The sequence below is a fragment of the Stegostoma tigrinum genome, chromosome 26, assembly GCF_030684315.1.
Source record: "Stegostoma tigrinum isolate sSteTig4 chromosome 26, sSteTig4.hap1, whole genome shotgun sequence".
NCBI lineage: Eukaryota > Metazoa > Chordata > Chondrichthyes > Orectolobiformes > Stegostomatidae > Stegostoma > Stegostoma tigrinum.
The window spans coordinates 15,573,064-15,598,763 of NC_081379.1; the positions used below are offsets into that span (position 1 = coordinate 15,573,064).

The following is a 25,700-nucleotide window of genomic DNA, read 5'->3' on the forward strand; positions in this document are numbered from 1 at the left end:
TGACTTAGTTTTGAAAATCTTGATGCAGTTACATTGTTTCTTCACTCAGCTTTAGGCCGCACTGGAGAAGTTACTATTATTGATGCGTATGTTGACCTCTGAGTTCTGACATCATTATTACTCTGATTTGCGAATCAGATTTTCAGGGTTTGAATACTGAGGTGGTGGATAAGGTCCTTGGCTTACTCACACTCTCTATTCCATCTGTTCAATTCTTCTTTGTCCTATGTACCTCTCTCGGCATCCTAACCCGTACTATCTGGTGTACCTTCAATTATGGTCTTTTTGGCAGTGACTAGCAATTTAGCAATCGTCCAAAGCTCTGAAAGAGAGTAATTACTTTAGCGTAATTTGCAAAAAAAAAGTCTTTAAGTTTCAAGCCTGAGTCAATTGTAAACACTTGTCATACAATTTACTGGAATTGGTGACATTGGATGTTCCATTCTTGTATCTTTCTTGCTCATCTGTTAGTGGATTGAAGAATTCATCTATAATGCTAAGGTCTTGTAGAATCCTCTTGAGATACTCATACTTGGAAAGGATAGCCACAGGGGAACCTGATTGTTTATCACACCTGGAAAAGAAACCATTTGTTGTAGACAGCAGTATCGAGGAAATGGCAGTGCTAAGCAAATGACCCACTGTACTCCACGCACCATGGGGCCACCTTTCCATTAACACAGACATAACCGAGGCCTTTCAGGACCTGTGGGGCCAACAGGGGCTTGGATACATCATCACCCTTGGTCATGCCTTTTTCATTTAAGTTTGCTACCTTTTTTTTGTCATAGTGTCCCACTTGGGGCTGTCTTAAATCATTTTTGTCTATTTTGATCAGTAGACACAACCGAGCACACAACTCTATTTATTGTTTTAGCTTAATCAGAGAACATTGTGAATGGTCCAGTGTTCTGTGCTCTGCTTCACAATTTTATTAGTTCATCTCGTGTTGGTACTCATGCCCATTACCCCTCCTCAGATCAATGCAATCGACTCAGTCCCAGTTACACAACATCACTTGTTTACTGCTAAACTAATTCTAGTTGTTTTGGCCTGAGGACACCAACCTGACTCTGCCCCCTACCTCCTTGCACCAACAATGAGTGGTGAGCAGATTAGGATGTGATGGGTGTAGAACTGGAATACATGTCATCCTAGTACGTTTAAAGGTGACTGCAGCACTGGTTTATTGAGTATAGCTAGCTGCTGTATGATCACATCAGAAACACAGACAGACCAAACACAAGCAGCACTCACCTCCTTGGCTCCTCATTATTGCAATTCCTTGGCGCTGATTTCAGCCAGAAACAGCGTGGTAACACAAACTCAGACAACAGCCACTCCACTGCGCTCCCATTCACATATTTGTTCATCTGATTTGCCAATCTGAAGGAAGTAGAATCGGGCAAGAGTAAGAAAACCCATTCATGTGCTAATGTTTAAGATCAAACATGTTGATAAAGTAAAGGTTTGTAGTTTTGAGTCTCTGTTCAATGCAACAAGGGATTTGTTAGAAGAGAATAACAAGTGAATTATTTTCTGCTGGCACAGGACTAAATGTCCAAAGATGTGCAGGTTGATGGATTGGCCATGCTAAATGACCCTATGGTGTCCAAGGATGTGCAGGCTAGGTGGATTGGTCATGGGAAATGCAGGGTAATAGGGATGGGGTAGGTCTGGATAAAATGCTATTCAGAGGTCAGTGCAGCTTAGATGGGCCAAATGGCTTCTTTCTGCCCTATAGGGATTCTATGATAAATTTATGGTTTATAAATTCTTCAAGCTGTAAATAATGCACATTACAATCTATGTTCACTCCTCAGGACCAGGTACTAACATATATAAAATAGTGTTATTGTTGTCATTGGATGGAGACCCATTGACACATCATTCAAAGTATTGCAAACCGATCACCAGATCTAGGTATCCCACTCAGATTCAGATGGGTTACAATATGTGATCAGAGATAATGGGAACTGCAGATGCTGGAGAATCCAAGATAACAAAATGTGGAGCTGGATGAACACAGCAGGCCAAGCAGCATCTTAGGGGCACAAAAGCTGACGTTTCGGGCCTAGACCCTTCATCCTTTTCTGATGAAGGGTCTAGGCCTGAAACGTCAGCTTTTGTGCTCCTAAGATGCTGCTTGGCCTGCTGTGTTCATCCAGCTCCACACTTTGTTATCTTGGGTTACAATATGTATTTGTTTGGTGGGCAAAGCCCATTGAAAACCTAATGAATGTTTAACTACCTGAATGTTGATATCAAAAGTAGTTCTAGTATACTTTGATACGATTCACCAGTATTGCAACATGGAATATATCTTGGCTGAATTGCAACTAGATCTGAAACAACCAGGCAGCAAGGTAAATGTTTTCTGATAACATACTTCCAACTCTGAACCATAGAACATAGAACAATACAGCGCAGAACAGGCCCTTCAGCCCTCGATGTTGCGCTGACCTGTGAACTAATCTAAGCCCAAGGACTGTTTAAATGCCCCTAATGTGGCTGAGTTAACTACATTGGCAGGCAGGGCATTCCACGCCCTTGCCACTCTCTGAGTAAAGAGAACCAGCTATCATATTACAAGGATTAAAGTTAGATTGCGTTTTAGTAGAGGAGAAATATCTTTGTTCTCTTGACATTTTGAATAAAGTTTTGCAAATTGTTAATACATCATTTACACAGAGTACTGTTCCTTTACCTGATTAAAGTTACATAACTTTGTTTGGTACCTGATAGAATCATCTGAACAAAGTGCACATATTCTTCTACGTTCTGGAACAAGGACATAATTTAATATAAGTTGACACCATCCAGGATAAAGCTGCCTGTTTGATTGGTGCCACATCCACAAATACCACTCACACCACCACTAAGGCACCACTAAGGCACCAGTAGCAGCAGTGTGTCCTATCCACAAGATACACTGCAGAAATTTACCAAAGCTTCTTACACAGCACCTTACAAACCCACAAACACTTCCACATAGAAGGATAGAAGCAGCATCACCTGCAAGTTTTCCTCCAAGCCACTCACCACCCTGACTTGGAAATACATCACCGCTCCTTCACTGTCACTGGATCCAAACTCTGGAATTCCCTCCCCAATTGTGTGACTATCTACAGCAAACAGACTGAAGCAGTCCAGGAAGGCAGCCCACCAATACCGTCTCAAGGGCAATGATGGATTGGCAGTAAGTGCTGGCACATGTCCCACAAATGAATTTAAAATATCTAATTATTTGTAGAAAAATGGCAAAACCTCTTATTTAATCTTTGCTATATTCCATATACTGAGCATGATAAGACCAATCTGGATGAGAAATAGTGATAGAAAAACACAGGACAGAAAAGAATTCGTATTCTACCCTGAGATGCAAGTTATTGAATCTATCAGAACGTCAGCTTCATAGCAAGTTACAGATGCCAGGAGCACTGCAATGAAGTTTTGGACATTGGTATTTCTCTCTGAATGGGCACTGTGTTGACATTGGTGTTTAAAAGATGTTTGAACAGGTACATGGATCAGAAAAGTTTAGAGGGACATGCGCCAAACACAAGCAAACGGGACTAGATCAGTTTAGGAAACCTGGTTGGCATAGATGAGTAGGGCTGAAGGGCCTATTTCTATGTTGTTTGATTCCATGACTCCTAGTGGAAAGTTCACACGTGATCCATATATGAGGGCTAGATCTCTAACCCTCATAATTGCTTGTAGAACAGGATATTTACCTCTTCATGCAGGAACAGTGATAGAGAGTCCTGGACTGCTGGTTGTAATATGAGAACTTGAATTCCTGTGGAGAGATCTTGCGCCTACACCGATCCAGGGGTTTGTAAATGCTGCAACCTGTGGAAGTACCTGTAATGAGAAGCAATATATATTTTCAAAATGCTATTTTGGACTCTTCTTCAAAAAGGATAAATCCTTACCCTTTTGATTCGTTCAACTCTCCTACTATTGGTAACCTGTTGTTCGGAATACTAACCCTATCTGGTACATTCTCCTTTCCATTTATTAAACAATGTACAATGCAACTCATGTTGAACAATGCAATAGCATATTTGATGGTAAATTTTTACTGTGCCATTGCTCAAGTACATCAACAGCTTCACGGTTTAATATTCGTTCTGAAGTGTGAATAATGGGGGTGCTACCTGGCTCCAAATAGGTCTCCCCACCCCCAGTGAGGCAGCAAGATGGCAACATAAGTGCTCCACACTACTTGTTGCCCCAATACTTGTAGTTTAACATACGCCTCTCTATTTTATTAGGAAACAATCTTCAGTATTCAAACAGCTGTTTCATTTTTACATTGTTATTTCAGCATGATGCATTCATTCATGTGGAAAATAAATCCTTTTTCTTTCATTCACTATTCATCAGACTTTTCTGAAACTTAGCTCCAATGAATAGCAAGGATCCCCTGTACTTTAAATACATTAATTGCTATGATTAACTATAACTACAATTCTCTGAAACTCATAATTCATTACATTCTCATTATGTGCTGAATTTAAGACCCGCTCCAATGTGCCTTTTTTGGAGTTATCCTCATGCTGATTCTAAACACTTAATCCTTCTTAATAGTTTTAAAACTTTCTTTAGGACGAAGAACAATGGTTTCCCTTGCAGGAAATCACTGTGTAAGTTTAATTTGAGGTCTCTACAATTTAACAGATTGATCAAATATGGAACTGTATGCATTACTTAAACTCTTATCTTTAGTATTTATACTCTAATCTTCAATTTTAGGAACTTATATTCTGTGCTCTTTTGCAGCAGTTGGGAGGTGTAAAAATGATTTCTTAATGTAGAGAATAACTTAGACATTTTAGGTGAAAACATTAAGAGGTTCCAGGGATCAGTACACCTTCACAATCAATTATGTTTAGGGCAAAAAGTAACTTTTTAAAAGATATAACTGGGAGAAGTAACTCTTGGGTGTCAACATCGTGAGATGACATTCTGTTAGGGGAAGCTGATTAACAGAAATAACAGGAAGAATATTAAAACCAAGAATGTGCAGTTGTTGCTAGTATTAAGGGTCAGGCTGGAATACAGATGATGTGGGAGGGAGATGGAAACATACACTCAGGGCCGTAGCAGAACTTTGTATTTGATCTAGGAATGAATGTTGTCAGTAGTTATTGCATTACAATTTACTTGGCTGAGAATCGATTCACTCAGCTAGACATACAAATCTTCTTCATGGTTGGATAAGACACAGAAAAAAGATGAACGTTTTATTTCAGGTCTTCAGCATTAAAAAAGATTATTTTAATTTGCAAAGATGAGTTCATCATTGAAATTGACAGTTTGAATGAATGAAACCTATCTTAAACCTGTCGGAACAATACTGCTAAATGAAAATGAAATATTTCAAAGTTGATAGATACTTTAAAAAACATCAATGGAAGTTTTGAGATTTGTGTGTTTTTTTACTCTTTCATGAGTGTCAGTGGCAAGGCTGCCAGATGTTTCCATCCCTTTTTGTCTTCGAATTGAGGCTGGCATGACCATTTTAGAGGGCAGTTAAGAATCAACCCCATTGCTGAGAGTCTTGTGTCCGAGGTAGGCCAGATGGGTAAGGATGGCAAATCTCCTTCCCTAACTGACTGAAGTTAACCAGATGGATTTTGATAACAATCGACAATAATTGAAATGATAGCCATTAGTGAAGCTAGCTTTATGTTACAGATTTATTAATAGAATTTACATTCCACAGGCTGTCATGGTGGGATTTAAACCCTTGTCCCCAAAGCCATACGAGCCTCTGGATTACTACTCCAGGGATATTAGCATAATGCCACTATTTCCCCTTATTTTATGATTATTAATGTTTTAATATTAATTACAATACAGTTATAATAATTAACAGACATGTGTATCTTTAATTATATCCTTTATTCATTTAGGGGTTTAGGCAGCATTTATTACCCCATGCAAGTTGCCCAGACAGCAGTTAAGAGTCAACCACATTGCTGTGGATCTGGAGTCACATGGAGGCCCGACCAGGTAAGGATGGCAGTCTCCTTCTCTAAAGGATATTAGTGAACCAGATGGGTTTTTTCAACAATCAGCAACGGATTCATGGTCATCACTAGATCCTTAATTCCAAATATTTACTATTGAACTCAAATTTCATCATCTGCCATGGCAGGATTCAAACACAGAACATTATCTGGGTCTCGAGATTAACAGTCCAGCGAATTACATGGTCCCAGCATTATCCCTTAACACTCGCTGTTCAGGTCCCTACCATAATTTGGCCCTGTTTCTTGTTACACTCCCACTAACATCTTCTATCTGATAAGATTCTGGTCATGTTTCAAATACAAGTTGTTCTTAAATCCATTAAGTAACAAGAGTGAGCTATTTCACTAAAGCTTGAACTGAACCTTTCAATGCAGTTGAACGAGGAGTGCTTGGATCCAGATTTTGACGAGTACTGGGGGAGCTGGTGAGGATTTCAGATTGGCTCCAGTTTCCCATCTTACTTTGCAGACCTGTTGGTGTGTGGCCTTTTCTGTCACTGCCACTTGGGAAAGATTTTGAATTACTGTTCTTAGAAACGCTGCTCAAGTTGAATGCCTTCCTTGCAGAAGTAAAGGAGCTAGTGACCTCATTTTTCATGGTATCCTGCTTTATCAAAGGCCCGATTATGTGTTTGCCCGATATGGTGGAGTCCAAACTATTGGTCAAATTGGCTGTTGTGTTCGGTCTTCCCTGAATGGTGAAACCATGTTCTTTACTGATATATTCATCCAATCCAACAGCCATGGTCCCATTCATCTGGTTGTTTAAAGCCTTAGAGACATTTCTCTGCAAAAGCCTTTTGGGGCCATTCTTTTTCTCCACAGCAACAGGGATTGACTTCTGTTCAATGATGGAGTTAAAAGCCAGTCTAGTGGTAGCCATTGTGGTCATCAAGCTATTTTGAGAAATAACTTCAGTTTTCTGCATCTGGTCATCTTTGCACTCGTGACAATCTTTGTTTTTCCTTTTGATCTTTTGGGTTAAATTTAGCAATGTATGACGAGTAGTGGGTCCAGCAGAGAGGCTAGTGACTGTTTGGCTCTGTCTGCTGGTTGCTGCAGAACTTGCCATGGGTTTAGACTCCAATCCCATCTGAAGCTCATCTAAACTGGGCTGGGTACAACTGTACCTCGGTTGAGAACGAAAAACAGCCTGCAGCACTTGTTCAGTGATATTGCAACTGAAGAAGAAGAGAGACACAAAAGAGACATAAAAACATAAAGACAATTAAACCTCAGCTGAGGAGAAGCTTGCACCATCAGCAGTGTCTTTGATTAATCCCGGAGGAGATCCCAGATCCCAGATCCAAGTCTCCACCAAGCTGCTTTCATAACAAAATTTGCACTGAAATAGAATAACTGTGCCTATAAGATGAAAATTTATCTCCAGTAAAATAGGAGCTACTTAACCAGAGATAGGAAATAAAGTGTAATGACTTTCAATTTCCTCAGCTAAGGCCTGGAGTATAATGCAGGGGTAACATGGGTAGAAAGAGTCAGGCAGGGGCTCAAGATCAGTCAAGTGCAGTGGAGGCCGCGACGTTGGATGCCTTCAAGGCAGAGATCAACAAATTCTTGATCTCAAAAGGAATCAAGGGCTACAGGGAGAGTGCAGGGAAGTGGTGTTGAAATGCCCATCAGCCATGATTTAAATGGCGGAGTGGACTTGATGGGCCGAATGGCCTTACTTCCACTCCTATGTCTTATGGTCTTATGGACTCTTGATTATCAGCTGCAGAGTGTCAGACAGTTGCCTTTTTGTTGGGGTTGGTGCAGGTAGCTCTTTCCCCCCACTACAAAAGAGGCCCATGGTATGCGAGGGTGATGGCTATTGCCACCTCCCCCTGAACTTCCAGTGACCCTTGCCTCATCAGGGCATACACACATTCTGGATGTCAATAAGATTTGGTTCTAGGTTGAAGGGAGTTGCAAGTGTGGCTGAAGAGGGTCACTGGACACTGCCATACCATTAGAACACTGGCAGTATGCAGGATTTTTAAAAGTTTTTTTTTAAAAGATGGCTGTGTGTCAACATACTGGTAAAGCAACTAACTCAGGTCTCAGTGCCAACTTTTCCTCCGCACATCTCTGTTTGGCTTGTACTATAATGGGTGTATTGTCCCAGTTGAATTCATGTCCTTCTTTGTCCGTCTGTATGGGGACCAGGAGAATTGGTCCTGTCTCTTGGTGGCCAAACAGAAACAAGCCAGGGAATTCCTGGAGGCCTGGTATTCCAACTGGGATTCCATCAACAAACACATTGAACTGGACCCAATACACAAACCACTGAAAAACAGAGCCGGAAGTGATGCCAACCACCCTAACAAACCGAGGCCTAGGAATAACAAGTGGGACAGAACACCAGTCCTTCACTGGAGGCGCACTGATGATGTTAACTAGCAGGGTGACGAAACATCTGCAATCAAACACACCAGCTCGGCGAGCAAGTCTACAACCTCAGTGCCAATGCCTTACCTACTCTGCACTCAGGCAGGAGCCTCTGTTGGCACGTTGATGTGAATGCCTACCAGTGGCATTTAAAATGCTAGATCTCACTCTATCTCCAATACTTCAACAAGGTTCCTTGGATTTGTGGCATTTTGGGGCGTCCTTCGGGGTCAACACTTTGTCGCAAAATCTTTGAGAAAACACAGGACAAAACCTTCTATGTTTGCCACCTGTGGTTCCCATCCAAATCTCCCCACTCGAGTGTGTGGGGAGTGCTGTGGGATATGTATGGGATTAGATTTGACTGTGATTCTCCTGAGGTTGATCAGGTGCTGAAATTCTCTGCTCAAGTTAATACTTGAGGGTGAGTTTGCAAACTCATTTCAGAAGTTTATCTGCTGGGTGCAAACATTGAAAATTAGGCGCAATAGTCACTCATTCCCATATTAATTTGAATGGATGAGAAATCACGCACAGATCCACGCAGTTTATTGTGTTCTCCTGATTGCTGGGATTTTAAATTTCCCCCAAGGAAGAATTGGGCAAGGTATTAGGATATGATCAGAATCCATGAATATTTGCCAACAAGAAACACTATTGTCGCAAGAAGAGACCATTTATTGCAAGACTCACTGGTTCCATTGGGTCTTCTTAACACAACGTTCAACTGGCTTCAGATCGAAACAGGGCACTTGGAGAAAGCTGAAATATGCATGCCCAACAATTGTGGAGATAGTATCATTTACATTCAGGAGGCATCTCCTAAACCTAATGCCACAGGGAAATAATGTCAAAAAAGTATTAATTTTCACAATGAAAAATGAAACAGATGACTTGATGCTGACAAGCCAACGTGAACTAGTGCCCCTTCTCTCTCTGACCCTCTCTCATGCCTCCAACCCTTCCACTCATCCTGCCAAGCAGCTTATGTCTGTGCCCTCTGAGGCACTTTGCCTCCCACCTTTCCAGTTCTTGCTCTAACTGTCACTCTTCCAGAACATAGAAACATAGAAATTAGGAGCAGTTGGCCATTTGACCCTTGCAGCCTGCTCTATCATTCAATGTGGTCATGGTTGATTATTCAGCTCAGTCTCCTGCTCCTGCTTTGGTCCCATACCCTTTGAGCCCTTTTGCCATAACAACTATATCTTAACTTCTTCTTGAAAAAATTCAATGTTTTGGCCTCAGCCACTTTCTGTGGCAGAACATTCCGTAGGCTCACCACCCACTGGGTGAAGAAATTTCTCCCTTTCGCTCCATCTCAATCACGAGTGGCCTACCCCAGATCATTAAATGGTCACCCTGGTTTTTGAATGCCTGGTCATTGGGAATATCCTTGCTGCATTTGCCCTGTCTGGTCTTGTTGGAATGTTACAGGTTTCTGCGGTTTCACGTGCTCCAGCCACCATTTGAAATGGTGGCTCTTGAATGAATTCATAGCCAAATTCTTAGACTTTCTTGGTATTCTCCAAAAGGCCCACGATAAGCATCAACAACTCCTGCTCCCTTCCCACAATAAACTGATATTCTTCCTGTTCCCCTCATCTGTGAAGTACAAGGTTTGGAATTCAACAAGTCCCAGTCATTGTTTCATCATTTAGCCCATCATCTTTATATCTGTGTACCTGACCCCACAGCTTACATTTCGTCGCAGTTACAGTGGGATACTGTGTGCAGTCTGATGTTCCATACTCCATAGTTGTATTCAAAAGAAGACAATGTGTGTTTACAGTGGTCGTGTTCTCTGCAGCATGAATCTGTCTGATGGAATATTCCTAAACATGAGAAGTGATTGTGAATAAACGAGAAATATTCAAAGTACGTGTGCAGTTTTTGTTGATATTTAAAGACCCGTGGCCACAGTAAAACTGTAATGTTTAGCCAGCGCAACTGATCTTTGAAGAAAACAGGCACTACATTAATTTTGGTACTCACCAAGCAGACAAAAAAAATCTTAGATATAATTGCTAAATTGTTATGAGTTAAATGATTCAAGCTGAATTGTTATAGTGCAGATGGAGGCACTTTGGCCCATCATAGCTGCACCAGTTTGCGTCCAGGCTTGAAGCCTGAGCTAAGAGTGACATATGCAATTATACAGTAATTTACTTGGCATTGAACGACTCTAACCATATTCCCAAACATTAGAAAAAGTAATCCATATGCTGGAAATGTAAAATCCTGATCCCATTACCATCCAAAATCGATTCCATCCCTGTCTGAACCTGGTCCCATCATTATCTGGATCATATCCCATTACCATCCAAACCTGATCTCATCACGAGCTGGCATCAGGCATGTGCATTTCTCCAAAGGGAGACAAGGTAACCAGAGTGGGAAACTTGATCAATTTTCCTTTTCTATTCTCAGGAATGTCAAGGCATATTATTGACCGAGGAACTAAAACAGAAATTTCTGAAAAAACCCAGTAGTTCTGGCAGCATCTGTGAAGAAAAAAGTCAGAGTTCATGTTTTGGGTCCAGTGACCCTTCCTCAGAACTGAAGGTAGCTGGGAAAACGTCAGTTTATATGCAGAAAGTAGGGAGGGGGATCAGGTAGGGAGTAAACAATAGGATAGAGCCCGAGGAGAGAGAAGACCAGTCAGATATAACAAATAAGTTGCTAACAATCTGGCTGGGAGGGTGAATAGTTGTTAATGGGGACTGTTAGTGACTAGTAGCAGGTGGTGTGTAACAGCAGGCTATGTGGTAACAAGGCCTAGAGTGTGGGGAAGGGAGGCTGGGACAGGAGAGTTTAGGCCCTAAAATTATTGAACTCAGATTGAGTCCATACAGCTGCAGAGTTCCCAAGCAGAAAATTAGGTGATGTTCTTCCAGCTTGTGTTGAGCTTTGCTGGAACATTGCAGCAAGCCAGAGACAGAGATGTTGGCCGGGGAACAGGGTGGTGTGTTACAGTGACAAAGCATAGATGTTCTGCGAAGTGGTCACCCAGTCTATGCTTCATTTCCCAAATGTAGAGGAGACCACATTGTGAGCAGTGAATGCAGTAGACCAGATTCTGGGAAGTGCAGGTGAAGTGTTGATTCACCTGGATGGTATGTATGGGCCTCGGGATAACGGGGAGGGAGGAGGTAAATGGGCATGTATTGCACCTTTGCTGGTTACAGGGGAAGGTGCCATAGGGCTGTTGGGGGGTGTTAGGGGTGAAGGAAGAGTGGACCAGGGTGTCCTGGAGCGAATGGCTCCTGCAGATCACAGACAATGAAGTGGAAGGCAATATGTGTCTGGTGGTGACATCTTCCTGGAGCTGGCGGAAATGGCATCTGATGATTTTCTGGATGTAGATGCTGGTGGCTTGGTAGTTAAGGACAGGGGGAATCATATCGCTGTTGCGGGAGGGAAGAGATGGGGTGAGGGCAGATGTGCAGGAAAGGGGTCAGACCTGGTTGACAGCCCTGTCAACAACAGTGTTGGGAAATCCCCTGTTGAAAAAGAAAGTGGACTTTTTGGAGTCTCCCTTGTTAAAGTTGACCTCATCTGAGCATATGCAACAGAGATGGAGAAACTGAGATAATGGGATGGAGTCTTTACAGAAAGCCAGGTGTGAGGATGTATAGTCCAGGTAGTTGTGAGAGTCAATGGGTTTATAGTGGATATTAGTGGCCTAGCTATCCCCAGAAATGGAAACAGACATGTCAAGGAAGGGAAGGGAGGTGTCAGAGATAGACCAGGTGAAAGCCAGGGCAGGGTGAAAATTGGAAGCGAAATCAATTATTTTTTCCAGTTCCAGGTGAGACAGGGAAGCAGCATCGATGATATCATCAATGCATCAGAGAAAGAGTTGTGGATAGGGGCTGGAATACGACTGGAACAAGAAATATTCCACGTGCCCCACGAAGAGACAGGCATAACTGAGGCCCATAAGGGTAACCCATGACCACCTCTCATATCTGAAGAAAATGAGAGGAGTTAAAAGAGAAGTTGATGAGGGTTTGGATGAGCTTGACTACGCGGACGAGGGTGGTGGTGGGTGGGGATGGTTCAGGTCTTTGCTCCAGGAAGAAGCAGGGAGCCCCAAGATCCTCTTGGTGGGGAATGGACCTGTAAAAGTGATTGTCCATGGTAAAGAGAGGCGGCTGGAAACTGCACACTGGAAATTCTGAAACTGGCATAAGACATCAGATGAATCATGGATGTATATGGACAGGGATTGGATCAGGGGAGATAAGACAGTGTCAAGGTTGGGACAGATGAGTTCTGCGGAGCATGAGCAAGCTGAAATAATGGGTCTGCCTGGACAGGCCTGTTTGTGGATTTTAACAATATTATTGACCTCCTCAACTGCGATGACAGTTGAGATTAGGTAACCCAACACAGACCATGGGTCAAATATAATCTACTTTATGATCTGCATGGTTGAATATCACGGTCTGTGAGAAACTGATTCCACGCATGACACTGAGTAATCATATAAAATAAGCAATAGTGAATTTTCAGTGCATCTCAGTTATTTTGATTTAATCAAGTTCATGGTTTCACAACTTGATGGAATTTAAAGTTGAGCCCAGTAATGATCAGAGACCTGCCTTTATCATAAATAGTTCACACTGTACCAGCAATTTTCAGTTGTTCAACTGATTGGTGATTGATTAATCATATTTGTTGAGACTTTGGAATCTGGTGTGTCACCTCTGCAGAGTCTGAGACTTAAAACACAATACCCTTTTTACAAATAGTAGGCAATTATCTTCCAAAACGAATGAACCACATTGAGTATTGTGTCTGGTTCTGTTTGCCTCATTACAGGAAAGATGTGTAAGCGTTGGAAAAGGTGCAGAGGAGATTCACCAGGACGTTGCCTGGAATGGAGGGAAGGTCTTACGAGGAAAGGTTGAGAGAGCTACAGCTCTTCAGAACAACAAAGGACGAGAGGTGACTTGATAGAAGTGTACAAAATGATCAGAGGTATAGATAGAGTGGCCAGAGATTTTTTTCCTACAATGAAGGTAGCTATTATGAAGGGTCATAGTTTTAAAGTGAGTGGAGGTAGATGTAGGGGAGACGTCAGAGATGGGTTCTTTACTCAGTGAGTGGACGGTGTGTGGAATTCATTGCCGGAGAGGATAGTGGAATCGGCCTCCTTCAGGGCATTTAAGCAGCTATTAGATAGGCATATGGATGCTAGTATAAGGTAGGAGTGGAGGTTAGATAGGCCTTAGGTTTAGGGTAAAAGTTCGGCACAACATTGTGGGCCGAAGGGCCTGTACTGTGCTGTACTGTTCTATGTTCTATGTTGCTTTTCTTATCACGCATTGAACTAGGATTGTGTTCTATGTTCTATGTTGCTTTTCTTATCACACATTGAACTAAGATTGGTTTTAGGTCGATGGGTGAATGAGCAATTCGCAAAGTTCTAAGTGCCGAAGTGAAGTTCCGCAGTTTTGTAAAAGATACTTTAAATTAAAATTATTTCCATGTCCAAAACATTCTTTGCAGGGTCTGAAGATATGAAATTATTTGCAGAGACATTTCATTTCAATAAAAATGTCAGGTATAAGACATATACCTAAAGCACTAAAGTCTAGTTATTATTGAAGACACTAAAGATGCAAAAAGCAAATCCACAAAGTTGGATTGAATCAAATAAGAGAAAGACCTTGACAGTAGCTTTTTTTAAATGTAAAAGCAAAATATGCTTAAAATTCAGACTAGATCAACATACATAATCTGATTGATCCATTGAACCAAGCATTTTCCATTTCTATTTTATGATTTCATAATTTCAGATTTCAGGAATTTTTTTTGTTATTTTAAAGTATGCATGCATTCCGAACAGCAATTACTGCAACTCGATCCCCAGCAAGGTCCTTCCCCAGCAAACAATAAGTGCTAGATAACAAGGTGTAGAGCTGGATGAAAACAGCAGGCCAGGCAGCATCAGAGGAGCAGGAAAGCTGACGTTTTTGGTCTGGACCCTTCAGGGGGAAGGGAAGGGGGCTCTGAAATAAATAGACAGAGGGGGAGGCAATGATAGAAGGTGGATAGTTGAGCAGATAGGTGGAGAGATGACAGACAGGCGGGGATAAAGCCAGTAAAATGTGTGTTTATCCAGCTCTACACCTTGTTATCTCAAACTCCAGCATCGGCAGTTCTTACTATCTCTAAACAATAAGTTCTATTGTTTGAGTACAGGAGCAGAGGAATCTCTGGGTTCACATGTATAACTCTTTGAAGGTGGCCAGGAAAGTTGAAACGGTTGCTAAAAAGACTGAAAGGATCCTTCGTTTAATAAATGGGAGCATAGAGTATAAAAGCAAGAAAATGATGCTACACCTCCACAAATCATTGGCCACAGCACTTCTGGAGTATTGTGTTCAGCTCTGGGCTCCTTATTGAAAAAAAGGATGTTAAAGCTCAGACCAGAGTATAAAGGAGACTTGCTAGAATAATGCCAGGAACGAGGAATTTTTGATACAAGGAAATATGAGAGAAATTGGGCTTATTCTCCTTGGAGCTGACAGGTTTAAGAGCTCTCCTGATTGAGGGGCTCAAAATTATGAACAATTTTGACAAAAAAAGGAAGGATATTCTTTTTTCACTAATAGGCATGTCAGTAACTTACAGTCACAATTTCAACATTGACAGGAAGAGAATTAGAAGTGAGATGAGAAGAAACTTGCTTACGCAGAATTGTGAGGATTTGGAACACACTGCCTTGGAGTGTGGTGGAGGTGGATTTCATTGGAAGTTTCAAAAGAAATATCTGCTGGTAGTTGATGAAGTTAGAGGGCCGTGGAGATAGGGCTTGACTTAGGACTGGCTGGAGAGATCTTTCAGGAGCTAGTAGACACACAATGGGTCAAATGGCCTCCTTCTCTTCTGTAAAAGTCTACAATTCTATGATTGACAAGGGATTGCAATGATGACACAAAATCCTGCCACTGACCTCTGTGCTCAAGTTTACAAGAGGTAGTTTGCAGGGTGAATCTCTGTATCAACAGCTCTATAACATTTATATTACATGAAATCAGGAGAAGTAAAACCAGGCCACTTTCTGTTATAGTTGCCTGATCTAATCCTGTAGTGTCCCACTGGGAGAGTTAGAATTACCCATTGAGGAAACAATAGCTTAATAGGGATGCTTCCATAGAAACACAATAATGAAACTTAAGAAGATATCACCATGGCTTCACTGCTTCCCTTACAGAGCAGCATGAACAAACAATCAGATATCACTAGCTATACAAACTCTACAAGCTAGAACATCTGCTCACTGGTAACCTAAGAGCAGCAATTATTATTCCTGACTGTTGTTGAAAGATGTCACTGATCCCTGTCAGTAAATCTCTCTCTTTTCCTGAGGACATTGTGGGGCTTTAGTTTACAGGTGCGAAGAACTCTCCAATATCTCACTAAGAAGACATTATTGACAAGTATTCCTGGATCATAGTTGTTGACAGGCTGCTTAAAAATGTGGATATCAAAGCTGAATCTGACCTTGTGCTTTTTCAACATGACATGCTCTACTAGTGGTCAGTTATGAGTATAAACATAACTGGATACCCTGATCTGTTAAAGGAAGATGGATGTGTGGTTGAGCAATTGGACTAGGCAAGGCAAGCAGTGGGGTGTAGGCTGGCTAAAGTCAAGATATATTATTGAAGTGTTCTGAACCAAAATGTTGACTTTCCTGCTCCTTGCTTGACCTCTCTGTTCCTCCAGCTCCACACTGTGTATCCTATTGGAATTCTACCACACTTGTTGCTTAATACAATTTTGCATTGCAATTTAAGTTTGACCTCTAAAAAAATTAAAATTGTCCAGTTCTCCCAATGGTTGAATCCAATGCCTGATGTGACATTCAGAACAATTCCGAGTGCTGCTGTAACCCTGCATGTCAGTTAGTCTGCTATGGGTCTCTGAGCTGAACACAAAGAAATCAACTGCCTTTGCAGAAGTGTCTGCCTCATAACTTATCATGTGTTTTACTGTTTCAAATGAAACTAATCCACAGAGTTAATCAATTTCTGACTGGGACAGGGGTGAGGTTGTCATGAATATGTCTTCTGAGGATAGCAGCTGCCATAGCTATTCTAAAGTTTGTAGGAAGAAGCAGTAAGTTAAATTCAGCCAGATGTATTTTCAGAATCAAAATTGCAAATGCTCTTAAAACAGGAAGTTTATTTATTCTTCTTCTAGAATTCTATTGCTGGAATTAGTGTATGGAAGCTTTAAGTGCAAAATACAATTCTCAACACATCCCATCCTCACCTACTTAGTAAATGATGGGCAAAGTGTGTTTCAATTGGTTTGCTTCCAACAGTGAAGCAAAAAACACAACTATAATGTAAACATTTAACTTCACCAGTGATAGTGGGAACTGCAAATGCTGGAGAATCCAAGATAATAAAATGTGAGGCTGGATGTAACTTGTTGACTGATGGACAGGCAACAGAGAATAGAATTTAACTGATATTGATCGTATTTGCATGATTCAAACTGGCATCTCCCAGGGGTCCACGTCAAGACAACGTCTTTGGTTATATAAATCTTCACTTGTCAATGGGGGCATAGTATCAACTTTGCAGATGACACAAAAAGCAGAACTGTGGTTAACGTGAGGGAGACTCAGCAACATCAAAAGCATATAGATAAATTAGTGGAATGGACAGGTGAAATTTCATGAGGAGAAATGTGGAAGAATACAGAGAAAACATACATAAAACAGTAAGCCTTTAAAAAGACTAGGGAAACAGAGAAATTTCATGATTCAAGCATATAAATCCTTAAAAATCAGAGGACAAGGTGCTAAAACATTTAAGCAAAGATAATTGAATCCTTCATTTTAATTTAGGGTTACATTAGGGCTACAGACTGTAAGATGCAGCTCTAAATGTATACAAGTTATTGTTAAGACTGTAGTGAGAACATTATGTCCAGTTTGGGCCCTTTAATTTTGGAAGAATGTTAAGAAGATGAAGAGGGTGGAGAAAATATTAATGATAATGATAAGAAAGGAAAGAGAATTTAGTTAAGTGGAGAAATTAGATTGATTCGGTTTTTGCTCTAGGAGAGAAAAAGTTAAATGAAGATGTAATAGGGATGTTCAAAATGCTGAGTAATTTTATGTAGCAAATTGAAAACGATTCTCACTAGAGGACATACATGTAAGGTCATCAAGAGAACAATAGGTGAGGTGTTTCTGTTTCTTTACAAACAGGATTGTCAGAGCAATGAACTAAGAATGCATCATGTTTTTTAAGGGACAAAGGAATAAATGGACTGTTTCTAAGGTGTAAGATTCTATAATTCCCACTCGCGATCACAATCTAGTCTGCTCTCAGGCATAAGTGATAATGGGATCTGCAGATGCTGGAGAATCCAAGATAACAAAGTGTGGTGCTGGTTGAACACAGCAGGCCAAGCAGCATCTCAGGAGCACAAAAGCTGACATTTTGGGCCTAGACCTCGCTGATGAAGGGTCTAGGCCCGAAATGTCAGCTTTTGTGCTCCTGAGATGCTGCTTGGCCTGCTGTGTTCATCCAGCTCCACACTTTGCTCTCAGGCATAATGGTCAAACATAGAAAGAAATCTGACAAAGTATTGGAAATGTTGGAAAGCAGTCCATGCCCTCTGTAGCACAGGCATGAGAGAGGAATTTGGGTGAAGACAGGATTCAGCTTGGGTATGACCACCTTGCTGATGCTGTGCCCAGCTTTGCACATGAACAATAGTCTGGACCATCCTACCCCAGAGAAGGGGCAGAAGTGATCAACAACTATTTCCCTTTGGAGTTCAGTGGTGTGTGGTATTGTCCCTATCTTTGATTCAGACGATTTGCTTTCAAGTGTCTCTTTATAATCTTATAGCCACAGGGATTGTATCATAACAACTCCAGACAGGTTGATTTAGTAAAAAATAACTTCTGCCCGTGTGTGCAGCCCAGTTTGGTTAATGTCACGGGCGTTACCTCATTAAAGCACAACAGTATTTGCTTCCACTTCCTGCATATAGACACCACCACAAATTGCATCTGAGGACCACACATGAATCATCAGCCACAACGTACAGTGTGGCTCATAAGGTGAATATTATGTCTTCAACATTTAAAAAAAAACAAACATTCAATTGATTGAAAAACCAAACAAAAATGTCTTTGGTGGTGAATTTGCTAAATTATTGTCTCCAGGCATCTGTCTGGTGAGACTGCATTCTCCTTCTCCCTGGTTCTAATTGAAAGAGCCCCTCTCTTCACAAACAAAACTAAAGTTCTGGGAAACTGTTTCTGAATGCTTAGGCATCGGAAAAGGCAAAAAGTATGCATATTATTTTTGTAAAAATGAGGTCACATACAAATGATGCCGTAATGTTTTTCATGTCTGTATTAATTGCCTTGAGACACATTTTGCACCGAATTAACCACAAGTGAGGACTCTTGCGGCTGTTAAGTATTCAATATCAAGGTATGAATAACAATGGGTCAAATGGCCTCCTTCTGTACTGTAAAAGTCTACAATTCTATGATTGACAAGGGATTGCAACGATGACACAAAATCCTGCCACTGACCTCTGTGCTCAAGTTTACAAGAGGTAGTTTGCAGGGTGAATCTCAGTATCAGCAGCTCTATAACATTTATATTACATGAAATCAGGAGAAGTAAAACCAGGCCATTTTCTGTTATAGTTGCCTGATCTAATCATAGACATGAATAATCATCCACAACTTTCTTCAATTTAATGTTGGAGAAGGTAAAGTTTTGGACTTGCCATCAAGTCTGCTACCTTAAAATCAGAGAATCTTACTGCACAGAAAGTGGCCATACCTTAATTCAGGTTATTTATACACAGTAGAACAAAAAGCAGGGATCCCCTTCATCATTGTTTTCTGCCTCCCCTTCTAATCAATTTTGTACCCAAGTCATTAACATCTCTTTAATCTCAACTGCTTCAATTTTCTGAAATAATACATTATAACATTGTTTATCAAATGTGTTTTGAAAGTCCATTTGTACATCTATTACAAAGCCCCTACCAATCCTCTGTGTTAAAGAATTCAATCGGATTAGTCAAACTCAAGTTGCCTTCAATAAATCCATACTGAGGCTCCCTTATTAACCCATTGTTCTCCAAACACTATTCAGTCTCCTTTCCAGCCATTTACTCAGATTTGTAACAAATCTTGCATGGATCTTTGCCATTGTATGTGATATTGACCTGACTTTTAAACTGCACATCTGAAATCTTGCCAGTCCTTGAATCTCATGGGCCTCCACAGAAGATTCAGAAAATAGGGTGAGATTGACAGTAATGACATTCTCAACATCAAGAGAAGTCTGATAAGCAAAGGGTTATTTGCATCCATTTGCTTGGACAAGTATGTCATTATTACCTAACCTTGTTACATTGATGTGTGATTTTCCACTCTCCCACCAGTCAGATAAAAAGTAGACAGCGACAATTCCTAACATGATACTCAGTGCAATAAACTGGTGACTCCAGCTTATCACTTGTTCCCTCTGTTCTCCATCTTGGATAGCAGCCACCAAAATCTCAGCTGGGGCAGTGGGCATGTCAGCCCCCTGCAGGCAGGGGAGTGGGGTTTGTCCACTAAAATCACAGCTGGGGTGGGGCGTTATCCGAGGTCACTACTGCGGGTGGGGGGTTGGGGAAATCAGTTGTGGTTATTGGAGGCAGCTATGCTAGGATGCAGATATGGAAAGTTGAACATGGGAGCTGGGCGTGTCATTGACAATTAGCACTACCCTAGTCCAACTGAGATAGGCTGGAGGGAGTCAGTGGATCACTATATCTCACATGGTGATGCTATGTGCCCCGACACTAGGGGGTAAAGTGGGGAAATTATTAATCAAATAAAAGGGTTGGGGAGGAGCATAGATAAGATCAAAGGCTACAGGGATACAGGGAAGGCAACCACCAAGGGAATATAAAGATTTGGTGGATCATCTAAACTGCAAGGTTGAGTCTGTGACTTGCCCGTGAAGCATGGTCACTGTTTCCTTCAATTCCAATCCAAAATGTACCATAAGATACAGGAGCAGAATTAGGGCATTCAGACCATCAACTCTAGTCTGCCATTTAATCATAGCTGATATCTTTCTTAAACCCATTCGCCTGCCTTCTCCCCATAACCTTTATGATCCCCTTACCAATCAAGAATGTACCTCAATGACTTAGCTTCCACAGCTGTCTGCAACAATGCTTTTCTCAGAGTCACCACCCCATTGTTGAAAAATATTCCCCCTCATCTCAGCTCCAAAGAGTTCTTCCTTCATTCTGAGGATGTGCCTTTGGGTCCTGGTGTCTCCTGCTTATGGAAATATTTTCTCCATGTCCGCTCTATCCAGGCCTCTCAGTGTTCTGTAGGTTTGATCAGATCCCCCCTCAGTCTTCTAAACTCCATCAAGTACAGACCCAGAGTCCTCAACTGCTCCACATAATGACAAGACTTTCAGTCCTTGGATTATTCCTGTAAACCTCCTCCAAACTCCCTCCAATGTCAGTGCGTCTTTCCCTCGATATGGGGACCAAAACTTCACACAATATTTCAAATGCAGTTCTGACCAGCGCCTTAAACCATCTCAGTAGTATATCTCTGATCTTGTATTCTAGCTCTCCTGAAATGAATGCTAACATTGCATTTGCCTTCTTAACTGCCAAGTGAACCTGCAAAATAACCTTAGGCAGATCCTTAATTTGGATTCCCAAGACAGAAGACAGGAAACTTTAGGCTGGATAGCCTGACCTTGGCTATTGATAAAATTTTAGTGCCCGTTGTGGGGAGGCAATGGCCTAATGATATTATCGCTGGATTGTTAATCCAGAGACCCAGGGACCCAGGTAATGTTCTGTGGACCTGGGTTTGAATCCCACCATGGCAGATGGTTGAATGGGAATTCAATTAAAATATCTGAAATTAAGAGTGTAATGATGACCAAGAATCCATTGTTGATTGTCGGAAAACCCATCTCGTTCACTAATGCACTTTATGAAAAGAATCTGCCATCCTTACCTGGTCTGGCCTACATGTGACTCCAGACCCACAATAATGTGGTTGACTCTTAACTGCCCTCTGGGCAATTAAGGGATGGGCAATAAATGCTGCCGAGCCAGCAATGCCTTCATCCAATGAATAAAGGAAAAAAAATTATCAGGGATAAGATTGCAGAGTACTTGGAAATGTGCGCTAAAGTAGGGCTGTGTCAGCATGACTATGTCAAAGGATGCCTGACAAATCTGTTAGAATTCTTTGTGGGGTTAAGAGCAGGGCAGGCAATGACATAGTGCTATTATCGCAAGATAATAATTCAGGCACCCAGGCCATGTTTTGGGGATTGGCATTCAAATCCTGCCAAAGCAGATGGCAGAATTTGACCTCAATAAAAATCTTGAATTAAGAGTCTAATGATGACCACAAAACCAAAGTCAATTGTTGGAATGCCCATGTGGTTCACAAATGTCCTTTAGGGATGGAAACTGCCATCCTTACCTGGTCTGGCCCACATTGGACTCCAGATCTACAGAAATGTGGTTGACTCTTGATTGCCCTGTAGGTTCTTAGGGATGGGCAATAAATGCTGGCTCAGCTGATGATATCTACATCCTATGAATAAATACAAAATAACTGCATCCCAGTACAGTCCTGGAGTCTGCAACTGGGGTGGAGGGAGCGAGCCCTATAGCAGAGCCCCTTAGCCTTGGCATTCTTTTTGGTTGGGTCACCCCAGGGCCATTTGGGTCTGGAAGGTCCAGACATGTTGTGTGTGTCCTGAGGGTAGTGGCCAGGAGGAAGGTGGAAGTCACCCTCCTCTCCCCAGGGAGTGGGGGAAATCTGTCCATGATTCCTTCACCAACTGGGTGTCTACTAGCGCCACACTATCTCATCACAGAGTGAAGTCAAGGTCTCTCGACCCCCTGATACTGAGCACTAATAGCATGAGTAAAGGACTGCCAACCTGTGCCCACACTGTGCTGGAAACAAAACAGAAGTTGCTGGAAAAAGCTCAGCAGGTCTGGCAGCATCTGTGAAGGGAAAAACAGAGTTAACATTCCGGGTCTGGTGACCCTTCCTCAAAACATTGTGCTGGACTTGACTCTCTATGGTAGCCAGGCACTTGCATGCCAGAGGTAGCATGGTGCAAACAACAATGATGGCATCCTCCAAACTATGTCACAGTTTGCCCAATACCTCTGACAATTCCAGCTGCTGCTTGTGCTCTTGCAGGAAGTTCTGCTTGCTGACACCATGGGTTTCTCTCCTGCTTGGGGCTGAGCAGGTGCCTAGCCGCCAGCAGAACTCTTAAGCGCCAGTGACCTAAGGAGTTTCATTCTCAGAGCTGCAGGGATGTGGCAGTGATGTGCTCCTGACTGTAATGCAGCCAGCAGTAGCAGAAGAGCAGTACATCAATAGGCAATGAATCTTACTTCATGGCATCATCACAGGAACGTCTGCAGTCCTTATGAGTCAGAATGTAAAGTCCTCTCCTCACATGTGGTCAGGAGATGAATGTCAGTCGCCCTCAGACGTCTTGGCTGTTCTTGTCCTACTCTGCTCATTTTGTTCTGCGATGCAACAAAAAGAAGGATTGGGTGAGGTGAAAAGGGATGTCTGTGCTGGTACTGATGGGAGAAAGGTAAGAGGGTGTCTGGAGTGAGTGAAAAGGTAGCACAGAGGGCACACAGAGTTATTATTGAAAGACAAGATGTTGGATGCTACTGCGAGAGCGTCACCAATGATCCTTGTTGGGAGGTGGGTGCAGTAGCAGAGTTAGAGGGACTGTGAGGTAGCAGAGAGGAGGTGCTGATGTTTACCCCAGCAGAGCAGTGAAGATCACTGACCTTCTCACAGTGCTACTGCCTGTTTTCTGGAATGCCAACACTGCACTGATACTGCTGGCAACCTCAGACCAGGCTGGTGGGTCTGGTCGTGAAATATCCTCTGCTAGTCCCATCCTGTGCACCACCCCATCCACGAGGACAGCCTCTGTGGTGACAGAATTCCACTGTCTGGGGCAATTTTTCACCACGTGGGGTACTTGCAAACTGACAGCATCTGACCTGGAAGACAACTGCATGTTAAAAATGATGCTGGCACCAGCAATCCCAGACATCTTGGCTGTAGCGGGTAGTTTGGCCTGTGACAAGCAGGAATATATGATCGCCAGTGAACGGGGTCGCCTAGGTAGATAGCACATAGCTAATGTGATGGGTTTTGGGGAACTGCGTGAGAAGCCTCTCCAGGGGTCACAGAGAAATTCTCCACAAAAATTGACAAGACTGATCCGCAGCTGGTCTCTGCTAAAATCCAACCTCATATCTTTAACATCAGCAACACCGTCTATTTCCAACAAAAAAAACAGAAAGTACTGGAGAAACTCAGCAGCTGTGGCAGCACCTGTAGAGAGAGAAACAAACTTAACGTTTCAAGTCCACTGCCCCCTTTTGTCAGAATTACCATCTCCTTCCAGCTGTGGCACACTGTCCCTGAAACTGTTGCCTGTTCCTTGTCACCCCGAGATTGTGGAAGAGACGCCTATGCTCCATGAAAAGCGCATGTCCAAAACATAGCACACCTTGGCCTGGTTTTGTACCTGATCCTAATTCACCCACTAGGGCACTGGCACTGTCCTGCAACATGGTAAAAATTGAAACAACTCCAATCTTATCAAATTCCTTCAGCGTCTGACTCGGCAATGTCCTGCAAGTCAAATATTATCTTCTATGGCCCCCAAAATTCCTCAGTTCAAATTTCTTCAACTCCCTCCCTTTACCAGGGCTCAGGCCCTTGGTGGCAACAGTTCTATTTCTCAGACCTTCCCATCCTCTGTTTTTTGAAAATCTCTGAACTCAGCAGAGTTTTCTCGATTTCGGTCATACCCAGCCAACATGCCCAACCAATAAACGTCTCCAGGCGACATCCAATTTCGAAGACTCTCGGGATGTTTCCTTTTGTAGTTACACAAAATTCCAAGAACATTTTTCATACAGCTAAAGCCTCTTTAAATGTTGCGATCATCATGCACATAGTTATTTCCTACAGGGGGGAAAAAACTGTGAAATGATGTCAAGATGTTACGTTAAGTTTAAAATACGATACGAATGTTCTGGGTTTTTTTTTACCTAAGTCGGCGTAGTTCTCAGCAGAATCTCCAGCGCCACACCAAAGGGTGCCAGGAAATCTCAAAGTCCGGCGGCTGCGCCTGGCTCCTGCCCGATGGTGCTGGAAGAATGAGGATTCGCCCGGGGTGTCGAGTCTCCCCATAGGAGCACGGGGAGCGTTCCTCCTTCTCCGTGAGGGCCAGCCTGGAGGCGGCGGGTCAGCCCGAAGCCCACGGCCAGCCTCAAAGGGCAGCGGGCTGGAGCAGTTGACAGCCCACTGCTCCGGGTGTAGCAGGGCCGTGTCCAGGCGGGAGTCCCACTCTGGCAGGAAAGCACCGGTGCTCAGTGGCTTGCCCTGCTTCTCAAGGCAAGAAGCCAGGTAAGCGCTAGTGATAGTCTCCTCCTCCCAGAAGATGCATTGCTCCAGCTGACCCTGCCAGCTCCAGCTGGTTTGGAAGAGGACTAGTCTATCGTGGAACCCTTGGAGCCGGGCTAGGAAACTTAAAGAGTGGGCCGAATGGTCACTGGCGACCAAATGGCACAGAGACCTGTCTCTCTGGGATAAACCCACCAGCCAGTCCCTAGGCAATGTCTCATGCCTTCCTTGGATCAGAGGGAAATATAACAGGCAGAACAACCCTCCACTGAGAAGCATGCTATAGGTTTCGCTGCTAAATACACGCGTGCACACAGTGAGATGTGAATGAACGTGAACCATCAGGACAGATGGCTAAGGGCTTCCATCGGCTCCTGCTGGGGCTTATTTTATTGCACAGCAGATGAGAGGGTGTGCCGGGTTTAGTTTCTGGGCATGGAGGGCGTGCCTCTAATTTTAGCCCTGCCTCTAGCTCGGATTTTGTCTTTTGCTTTACGGACACCTGTCCCTTCCTTTCCTGAAAACCCTTGAACTGTCCTCGACCCACGGCCCCGAAGCCAACAAATTCAGGGTTAGCGTCCCCAACACGCCAGCAGGTGGACACAGTGTTTTCCACAGTGATATCACATCTCAAAGCGAACACGATTGCAGTGAATTTTAATTCCATGTTTTAAAAGGCAAGATTTGAATCGGATTGACTTTTTTTAGAGAAAACTCCTGATCGTTTGCATTTCATCAGAATTGAACTTCACATG

General features: G+C 42.6%; 1 protein-coding gene across 1 annotated transcript; it reads right to left on the reverse strand.

Annotated features, from left to right (window-relative positions):
• Positions 1-375: 375 nt before the first annotated feature.
• Positions 376-25,224, reverse strand: pla2g3 (phospholipase A2 group III). The gene is made up of 7 exons (XM_048556606.1): positions 24,591-25,224; positions 10,135-10,267; positions 9,126-9,260; positions 6,408-7,225; positions 3,738-3,867; positions 1,258-1,386; positions 376-574 (listed from the first exon to the last, which is right to left on the reverse strand). Exons 1-7 carry the CDS (start codon positions 25,222-25,224, stop codon positions 376-378), a joined length of 2,178 nt encoding a protein of 725 aa, XP_048412563.1.
• Between the last annotated feature and the right edge of the window lie 476 nt (positions 25,225-25,700).

Coding starts and splice junctions, on each gene's coding strand:
- pla2g3 (XM_048556606.1), bottom strand. CDS start 25,224: ATGCTTCTCAGTGGAGGGTTGTTCTGCCTGTTATATTTCCCTCTGATC. Junction 10,268..24,590: donor TGAGAACTACGCCGACTTAG/GTAAAAAAAAAC, acceptor TCTCATGTTTAG/GAATATTCCATCAGACAGAT. Junction 7,226..9,125: donor AAGAAGACCCAATGGAACCA/GTGAGTCTTGCA, acceptor CTTCTTCTTCAG/TTGCAATATCACTGAACAAG.